The sequence below is a fragment of the Zootoca vivipara genome, chromosome 4 (genome assembly GCF_965207765.1).
Source record: "Zootoca vivipara chromosome 4, rZooViv2.hap1.1, whole genome shotgun sequence".
Classification (NCBI taxonomy): domain Eukaryota; kingdom Metazoa; phylum Chordata; class Lepidosauria; order Squamata; family Lacertidae; genus Zootoca; species Zootoca vivipara.
The window spans coordinates 25974558-25984184 of NC_142587.1; the positions used below are offsets into that span (position 1 = coordinate 25974558).

Here is a 9627-nt window from a genome sequence, read left to right on the forward strand (position 1 = left end):
CTGGTACTAAATGTTGTTCCTACTAATACTGGACATCTGTTCAAGAGAAAATGTAGTTGAGAACCACAGTGCCAAATATGCAATCACATCTAAAACGAACATAGAGCTGGTTGGCTGAGCTCGGAGGACCCTTGTTCGAATCGTATGCCTATTATAGCCTCAACTAGTGGGAATTCTGGACTCTGAATTAAGAGATCTGAACTTAGGTTTCAATGGAATATGAAATCCTTTCTGTGAGGAGGCAATGTAGCTAAGTGGCAGCACACATGCTTTGCTCTTAAGTCTGGCCTGCTGTAAGGCAGCTTCCTATACAGTGGTACCTCTACTTATGAATTTAATGCGTTCCGAACACACATTTGTAAGTCGAAAAAAATTGTAAGTCGAATCCCATAGGAATGCATTGAGAGAAAAAAATTGTAAGTCGAAGCAACCCTATCTAAAAATTCGTAAGTAGAAAAAATCCTATCTAAACAGCATCCAAGATGGCGGACGGAGCTCCATTTGTAAGTAGAAAAATTCGTAAGTAGAGTTATTTGTAAGTAGAGGTACCATTGTATTCCTAATTAGACAAACCACCATTTCCCCTCCCCCACACTACAATATGGGGTTGATAAAACTGTACTAATTTATGGGGTTTTTTAAAAGTTAAATCAGGAAGAACTTTTTGACAGTAAGAGCTGTTTGACAGTGGAACAGACTCCTACAAGTGGTGGTGGACTCTCCTTCCTTGGAGGTTTTTAAACAGAGGTTGGGTGGCCATCTGATCCAGTAGAGATTCCTGAAATGCAAGTTGGACTAGTCCCCTCCAAAAAAACATCCCAAAAGCAGCAACCCTCATGGGGCATTTTCTCCACCCTCTTGATCCTTTTGGCTCCCTTTTCTGAAGCTTTTCCAACTCTATAATCTCTTTGCGATAAGGGAACCAGAAGTATTTCAAATATGGTTACGCCATAGGTTTCTATAACACCATTACGATACCATCAGTTTTATTTTCAATTCCTTCCCTAAAGATTCCTAGCATGCAATTTGCCTTTTTCACAGCTGCCACACACTGGGTCAGCATCTATCTTCATCAATCTATCCACTACAACCTCATGTTGGCCATCTTCAACATAAATTGACCTGAGACTTCTGAGCACTGGATAAAAATTGTGCATGATTCAATCAAAGTTAAGTCCTCTTAGGACAACATATGTGTGTACATATTAGGAAGTCTCTCTAGACTGCCCTCATTTAAGCATTGCTTAATAATATCCCCATGGAAATCAACTAAATGTGAATAGCAGTTCACAATACAAACTACTGAAATGAACTGTTAACTGCCATTGTGTAGCAGTCCTTGTGGAAAACAAGAAAGTGATCTGTAATCAACTCAAGCCAAGTTGAGAACGTTTTAAAAGACCTAATTGGTGTCCGACTGCCCTACACCTCGTGATGGTTTGTTTGGCAATCAGGCAACAGCACTACGTCTGAGCCAGGTATTGATGCAATCACTATTCCTAATAAATCTTCTTGTTTCTTCCCACAGAAGCCTTCAGTTTTCACTCAGATGTTTGTTTAGGAAACATTTTTTTACGTTGAGGTCAGCCAAATTCCACGGCAGTTTCTGCTATCAAGCTTGTGTACCTGGCTGAACACTAAAAGGTCAATTATTTCTTTCTGTGCACATTGTAACCACCACAGGCTTTTGTAGCATAATCTTCTCACTGAGATTTCACTCTGCTCAGTAGAAAAAAAATCTGGAATAAATTGTGTTCATAGTAAATCTGAAAACATTCCTTAACACTGCAACATACTTGCTTTTAAAGCGTTGTATCCCATATGTTTTTTTCTCATTTTCAACCTTAGTAATAACATCTAGCCTACTTGTTAATTTGTGCTCAAACACTTAACTTCTGCACCTTCTGACCCAGGTTCTGTTCTTTCTTTTTAAAGTGAGTGTCAACTGAAGTAAGGGAAAGTAGTTTTAAAACAATCCCCAGCTGGCACTTTACACCTGTGAAATGCCACAGGTTAAGTTCTCGTTCAAGTTCTCGTTCTTTATGTTTGAGAAGATGTTAACTCTTAAGTTTATATCTCCGTAAGTGATGGGATTGCAAACTTGTACAATTATTTTGGGAAACGGTCTTTGAATAGGTTTCTTCTAACGGGACAGGTGATACAACCTGATCTGAGGCTCGCTTTATTAAATATGTTAATAGATGACAACAATAATCTACTGTTTAAGGACCTACTACTCTTTTTCATGTCTGCAGCTAGGAATATGTTAACACAATATTGGAAAACAGCTACTAACTTAACTCTAGAGGCATGGTGGGATAGACCAGACTTCCTCAAGCTCGGCCCTCCAGATGTTTTGGCCTACAATTCCCATGATCCCTAGCTAGCAGGACCAGTGTTCAGGGATGATGGGAATTGTAGTTTCAAAACATCTGGAGGGCCGAGGTTGAGGAAGCCTGGGATAGACTATGGAACACAGCTCTTATGGAGAAACCAACAAAGTATCTTAGAGCACTAAGAATCATAGAACTGTGGAGTTGGAAGGGACCACACAAGTCATCTAGTCAAATCCGCTGCAAGGCAGGAATTGTATGCCCAGCGTGGGAATCGAACCCACAACCCTCATGTTCTACCAACTGAAACACAAATAAGATGCTGAAACTGCATAGTACATGTTTATTCAGGAAATGACAATGTTGTTCCCTTGCTACCAGCTACCAACAGCTCACTGGGACAATCTGTTAAAACAGAGTAGAAGACACTTAACTGATATAATCAACTCAAAACTATTACACAAACCTCCTTAATGTCTGACTGCATCATTTATATTATTTATGCATGGAATGTTACTTATGGGTATTTGTTTGTTATATTTTCAGAAACTGAAAAAAGTTTTTTTTTTAAAAAAAAAATGTTTTTCCCTTTTTTCTTTCTGCTACATCCAAATTATCTCTTGAAAATCCCTAATGACCTAGAAGCCTAATACTTGCTGTGCCAGCATAGAAATGCATAAACTGGGATATAACGGCTGCTGTGACAGCATGGCGTAAACAGGATTGACAATAAATATGTCGTGCTTTTTTCAAAACATTCTTTAATCCCCATGATAAACTGTCATTCTCAAACAAAAGAACCATCTCCCCTGCAGAGAAGTTATATCATACAAATCAATGTCCTTTCATCCCAGAACACATGTTAATTGCAGGGATGCATGACCAAATATCTTACATTTTTAATTTGTCAAGCAGGGAAAAGACTCCACAGCCATGTAGAGAAAGAGGCAGCAATTTCTACTTCCAAATATGAAAAGCATTACAGCTATAGAAAAATCTTGTGCACCCCAAGTATTAAAAAAAAAAGCTACAAAGCTACATCCTCAAACTGCCAATGAGTTCTCCGCCCTTTGCAAGTAGCCAACACTAAGGAACTCGATTTGGATGGGCCAAAGAGCCACTCTTCCGTGCCCAGTATTATGGTCTAGATCAGCGTTTCTCAACCGCTGTTCCGCGGCGCAGTACTGTGCCGCGGGACGCTGGTTGGTGTCCCGGGAGACGCTGGCGACGAGAAGGGCGATTTGCTGCCCTGTCACGTGACTGGCGGCCGCCATTAGGGGCGCTGACCCGCCAGAAAGGAAGCCGGCCGGGTCACGACGGGGGCGGGGCGAGCGCAGCTCTCAACAGCCACCACTGCGGCTGTTTGTCTCGCTCTCGCTCCTCTTGCTGGCGGCGCCCGGGAGTTTTTTGGTCGGCGCGGGAGTGAGCGGCCTCTTCGGCAAGGAGTCCTGCAGAAGGTGAGGTGCTCTTCTTGCTAGCCCAGGGGTCGGCAACCCGCGGCTCCGGAGCCGCATGTGGGAGCCTCAAAAGGGAGCCTCACCAAGAAGCCCCAGCCCACACAGACAGGGACCGATCGGAGGTCGGTCCGTCGTTTGTTCCCTTCTGCTGCAGAAACTCCGCCACCGGGGCTGCGCGCACGGGGAGAAGGCGGCGAGTGGCTCCGCCAAGGACATAATGCAGAACAGACCCGCAAAGGAACCCCTCAAATCTTTTGCCATTAAACTCCAACTTTTACACCATGCACTTTTTGCACCCGTGTGTGTAATGATTACGTCTCCCCTCCAAACTAAACTAAATATAGGGCGGCACAGAGTTGGTGTGGCGCGGGATTTTTTTTCATAGAACAAGTGTGCCGTGGCCCAAAAAAGGTTGAGAAACACTGGTCTAGATTCCCCCACCCCTGCTTTCTTCTAAAGTTATGTACACCAGAGTTAAAGACATGGGTAATGTCACATCTAGCTAGCCCTGTAGGACCATTTAGAAGCACAGTTCTCAAATACCTTTTGGGAGTATCAGTATCAAACTTTATTTCAGTCACAGACCAGCATACCTTTTGGGAAGAAGGTCCATACAGACAACTGCACAGGTCATGACTCTAAACAATAGACTGCCAGCTTTTGCTTTGCTTTTACATTTCTAATTCTAGCCTAACTCAAACACCAAATGAAATGCAGCATTATGTATTTTTAGGAAAGGCTGGAATACATAAATGTTTGACCTAAACAGCAATTCTAAATCAGCAATTCTGATGTTCTTTTTTGGTGGTGTGCTATGTTAGCATGTAAAACCTGCAAATTACATACTGACTTTAAAAAGTTGTAAAGTGGCATTAATTCCTAGTAACATTCATAGGTGTGTTATAATTTATCTGCATTTATACAGCACATACTATTAAGGGAGTAAGGAAAGGGAGACAGACAGACAGAGGTTTGCCTAATACTACCTAGTAGTTGATCACTGAGATGGCATTTGAACCAGAAACACCCCCAGTTCAGAGCTCAGTCACTGCCTTGGCTTTCATTAAGTGCACTGAATTCTGAACCCCCAAAATACATCTCTACCTCTTCAAGCTCACTGCATTTCCATATTTCTAAGGGACTTTACCCTCCATTCTCTTCTTCCCCCTGAAGCTTAGGAGAATCCCACTCCCTCTCTCTCCTCCTTAGTCAAAGAAAAATGATAAAATTATCTTAACAAATTGAAGGTGTTTAAGAAGAAAAGTAAAATGGCACATGATGGAAGTCAAACAACGGGCACAGAGAAATCAAACCCTTTTCATAGCTATACGTATTTTAATAAATGCAATAGCAGAATAGAAGCACTGCATCTTCTTTTACAGTGGGACAAGACTGTTTTATAAGGGCAGTTGAAACGTCACTACGGCAAGTTAAAGGGGGGGGGAGGTAAAGGACATCACTACACCAGACCTCACCGTTTGCTAACAAACTCATCATGCAGGTATGCTTTCTAATTCATAGCAACCTTCTTGGTTAAAAACCAATGAGTAAAACAGTGGTGACCTCAAAATACTTCTTTCAGATGTACACAGGGAAGTTCAGATTTGAAGTTTTAAAAAGATTACTCCATGTTCTACCATGAATTATTTCAGCAAATCTGTAAATGTGAATTTCAGGAGAATTGTCTGTGGTGGGTGGAGCCATTCTAAGAGGGTCCTGGAAGCTTAGAATGGCAGAGTCAATGCCTTACCTGAGGCCCCGCCAGTTCCTGATGGTCATGGCAAAAGGGTGAGGCATTTCTTTCCTTTTTTTGTTCCAGGTCTGGCACACAGGACCCAAGGACTGAGTCCCTCAAGGATGTGCAGATCCAAAGCCTTCAGAACCCTGGCTTTCTGCTGGTTATTGCTAAAGGCAGAGAAGTTTTCAACCTTTTTGAATCCATGGCTCCCTTCACCAACTATGTTCTTTCTGCAGCACCCCTGTGGGGCTCAGGGGCCCAGTTATGTCACCCCTTCCTGCAGAGCTGGCAGCCTCTCACCCTTTTTCAAACACCCTCCCTTGTGGAGTGTTCCCCCAGCATCCACTCCTCTCCCCTCTCATTGGGAGTTCCCCAGGCAGCTGCTGCTGCCGCCCCTGGTTTCTGAGTTGCCCCCCTGCCCCCGCCCAAGAGAGGTGCCTCCCAGAGGCACCATTGGCCTGTGGAGCTTATAGCCAGGGCTGCTGCAATAAACAGCTGTGCAAGCCTTTGGGAGGCAGAGACATGAGAGGTCATCAAATAAAGGAAGGAAGGAAGGAAGGAAGGAAGGAGAGAGAGAGAGAGAGAGAGAGAGAGAGAGAGAGAGAGAGAGAGAGAGAGAGAGAGAGAGAGAGAGGGAGAGGGAGAGGGGGAGGTGTTGCCTGTGGCAGCCCTGACCATCATTCAAGGCACACTGGTTGAAAACCACTGGCTAAAGGGAAAACCACCAGGGATGGTGGAACCAACCACTTTGGCCTCCGCTGCAATGAAGAAACCCCCATGAGCAATGCTCTTCTCCACCAGTGGAGGCCAGGAAAGATGAACACACCACACTCTATCCTCCACCCCAAGCCTTACCAATGCAGCTTAAGTGTGGCACTTAATGTTTAAAAGTTAAGAATGTACAAGTATCAGTAAGTAATTTATGAGGTCAACTCAGTGAGAACACAACTGTTAATGAGTTTACTCTGCAATGCTACCCAACTTACAAAGTCTTAACTGCACACCATTAAATAGGAGAACAACATCCCAGTCTATTTTGCTCTTTAAACAAAAAAAACCCTTGATTTCACCTGGATCTTGGTGTTGAAACCTCACAGTAAACACTTCCCGCAGAAGTTACTTGCTGCATTTCCCCCCTATTGTTTTGCAACTATTCTTCATGCTGCGATAGTTCCAAGTCTATTAAAAGTATACATGTCAAGACATGTTTTGCCTTAAATATGAAACATTAACTACTCTAAGAGAAAACAGCCAAGTCCCTCCCATTCTCAGTACTTTTGACCTACATAACTCTTTCCCTACCCACTAGCATCAAATCATTAACGGGAAAGCACAGCCCTGTGCAAAATCACCAGTCAATGTCTTCTCCAGGAAATTTATTCCCTAAACTAATGCCAGATAATCCAAGCTATAAAAGAGCCTATTCAGAGCAGCACATCTGGAAGATGCAAGCAAATCAGAAAATCATTTTTAAGCAGCCATTCAAACGCCATTCTATTTATGCAAAAATACTAGTCAATCTGAATACTACAAGCATAACACAAACCTATTGATGACCCATTTGAAACACATTTATTTAAAACACATTATTTATACTTTTGAGAGTTTTAGAACTAAACAGCTGTAGACTTAATGACCATGTTGTTCTCACTAGGCATACTACTCTAGGCATACTACTTTAAAAAACCAGACTCATTCTACATAAGCTCAATGACTGCTTACATTTACCTAGTAACAAACAAGTTTTCATCCAGAAGGTGGGGGGGGGGAGGGGAATCTCGATCCAACAGGAGATTTTGATCACTCATCTAAATTAGAAAAATATGAAATGCTTCTTTTCAGGAGATTGCTTCAGCAAAATCCTTGGGGCTTACAAGCATTTTAAATACTTAAAGAGTCCAGGAGAGGTGGATGAGTGAAGCAGAAAACCAAGATATCCCAAAGGATCCTCATAAGTATTATGACAAGTTAAACTCCTCTCTCCCCACCCCAGTAACACCCCCCCAAGAAATTCGTATTAGCAGATTAATGCCATTTTAGTCCAATATAAACAGCGCCTCCCCGCCGCTTTCTTGGCCTAGAAATCCAAACGCAATCTTGTTAAGTGAAGTGCTGGTTACCCTGTGTGGTTTCAGTTATTTATCTAATGGCTCCTCCTCCAAACAACTTCCCCAGCTGTGCAAGCAGCTGGCGCCCTCGTTCCCACTCTTGCAGCTGCAGCAGGCCTGAACACTCAACTGCTCTTTTAATTTTAAAAAAATAAATAAATTAAATTAGTTATCACCCGCACCTCTTTATCTCTCCCTCCCTCTCCCTCTTTACCGTCTCAGGGTCGTTTTCAAACACCTCCCGGGCTTCCTCTTTGTTGCAGAGCTCCTCCACACACTCTCGCTCCAGATGGCCTTGCTTGGTCTCTTCGAAAATCTGGTAGGCTCGGCGGTGCCTCTGCCGAAGAAACTGCGAAGCCTCCTCCCGGGTTCTGTGGAGCAGCATAGCTGGGGCCCCCCGCAAGGAAAGGAGCCATTAGCATTGGAAACCACCGCCGCCCCCCCCCCCCGCGCGACGGTAACAAAAGACCGGAGCGTGCAAAACTGCGCGGTGGTGTGGGGCGGCGCGCGCTCGCGCTCGGGAAACAATGGCCCCGCCGCGCACTTGGCAGCCAGAGGAGTCGGTGAAACTGTCATTGTGTGTGTGTGGGGGGGGGGGGTGTCCCGCAGCAGCAGCAGATTTCCCTATCCCCTCAGCTCACAGGGGGCTAGACTAACTCCTCCACTGACGTCCCTCTGCTGCCTCGAGGAACCAAAACAATGCCCAGCAGCAGCCAGCGCGCCCAAAGCGGCGCCACCGAGATCCACCTCACCGGGCCATAAACAATGACATCCCTGCGCCCCTTGCCCTTCTTGAGCCCGCGCGCGCTCTCTCGCTCCCCAAGAAACACTGCTTGGCCGGGGATGTGGTTGTGGGTGACGGGGAGCAGAGTGTGTGTCACCACCCACCCTTTTTCTGGAAAATGGTAAAGTCAGCCTTTAAAGCCCAGCAGCAGAGGGTCTCCAAAAAGTGATGGGGCGGGGGGAGGTTTGAGAACATAAACATTTGTTTTGTTTTAAGTCACCCTTGGAAGTGAAAGGCAGATAGGCAGGCAAGCTGGGTGACCCATTGGGTGCAACCGGCTCCTTGTGGGGAAAGGCGTTTGGGATGTCCTGACCTTGAGGGGCAATGGTTAGAGCAGCGAAAGGGCTGACATATCTCTCTATATAATATACCGATTCTTTCCCCAGTCCGGAGAAGCTGCATTGCTCATGTGAAGACTTTGCTTTACTGTATATCGATTAATAATTAAAGGAGAGTGCTAATTAAAGAGTGGGGGGGGGAACAGATAAAGGATAAAGCCGAAGTGAGAATTTTTCTCTGCAACGAGAAATTGCAGGAATGGCGGGTAAAAGAGGGGTGTTTTCTTTCTCCAGTGAGGTCGGGGGGGGGAGGAAAAGGCGAAGCCCCCCGAAGTACTACTCACTCTGCGATGAGTCTGTAGCCAGCAGGACTAGCAAGAGGGCAGCAGCTGGAGCCGGCGGCTGCTGCATGATGCGGCTGCTGCTGAGGCTGGGGCTGCGCCCTCCGAGTGGCGGAGAGGAGCAGGGCGGTCTGGTGCAGGAGGAGCGAGCGCAGCTACTGTTGGAAGGCAGCGCGAGCTCCGCCGAGCCCAGCGGGGGAGTCGCTTGTGCAGCTGAGCCAATCAATTGAGAAAGTTCGCGCTCAGGGCTTTGCAGCCACAGCGACACACCTCAGGCTTCGCGCGCCCTCGGTGCACGATCGCTGGAAAGGGGCAGAGAGAGGCGAGGCCCGGAGGGAGTATGGCAGGACGAGCAGAGTGACCGGGGGGGGGGGAGCATGCCCTCCGGTGCCACCGAGCCAGCTTCCGTGTGCGCCCCAGATTCCTTTACAGTTACGAAGTCACTGTGTACAAGTACTTGCCCTCCGGCCTTCAGGTTAGTGCTTTGAGGTGACAACATTCGTACGTAGACAGCAATTCTGCGCGCGAAATAGCCCACGTAAGGATTATTATCGCATTTAAGTGGCAGTCGTTGCATATCCACAATGG

At 45.6% G+C, this 9627-nt stretch overlaps 1 protein-coding gene and 1 long non-coding RNA gene across 7 annotated transcripts in view; one reads left to right on the forward strand and one right to left on the reverse strand.

Annotated features, from left to right (window-relative positions):
• GAS6 (growth arrest specific 6) overlaps positions 1 to 9158 on the reverse strand; it is a 43533-nt gene extending 34375 nt beyond the window's left edge. Inside the window, exons 1-2 of one of the 5 annotated variants that reach the window (XM_035114871.3) lie at positions 9043 to 9158; positions 7851 to 8023 (exon numbers count right to left, since the gene is read on the reverse strand). In XM_035114871.3, the coding sequence (XP_034970762.2) occupies positions 7851 to 8023; positions 9043 to 9109 (240 nt within the window). In that variant the 5' untranslated portion in view covers positions 9110 to 9158. Of the gene's footprint in view, positions 1 to 5540; positions 5842 to 6598; positions 6659 to 7256; positions 7641 to 7850; positions 8024 to 9042 lie in introns of those variants that run through there. The other 4 variants (XM_088668605.1, XM_088668607.1, XM_088668606.1 and 1 more) reach the window with 4 other exon arrangements.
• Positions 9159 to 9169: 11 nt separating this feature from the next.
• LOC148685872 (uncharacterized) overlaps positions 9170 to 9627 on the forward strand; it is a 61173-nt gene continuing 60715 nt past the window's right edge. The window contains exon 1 of one of the 2 annotated variants that reach the window (XR_015949754.1): positions 9170 to 9514. This is a non-coding gene — a long non-coding RNA (uncharacterized LOC148685872). The remainder of the gene's footprint in view (positions 9515 to 9627) is intronic. The other variant, XR_015949755.1, reaches the window with a different exon arrangement.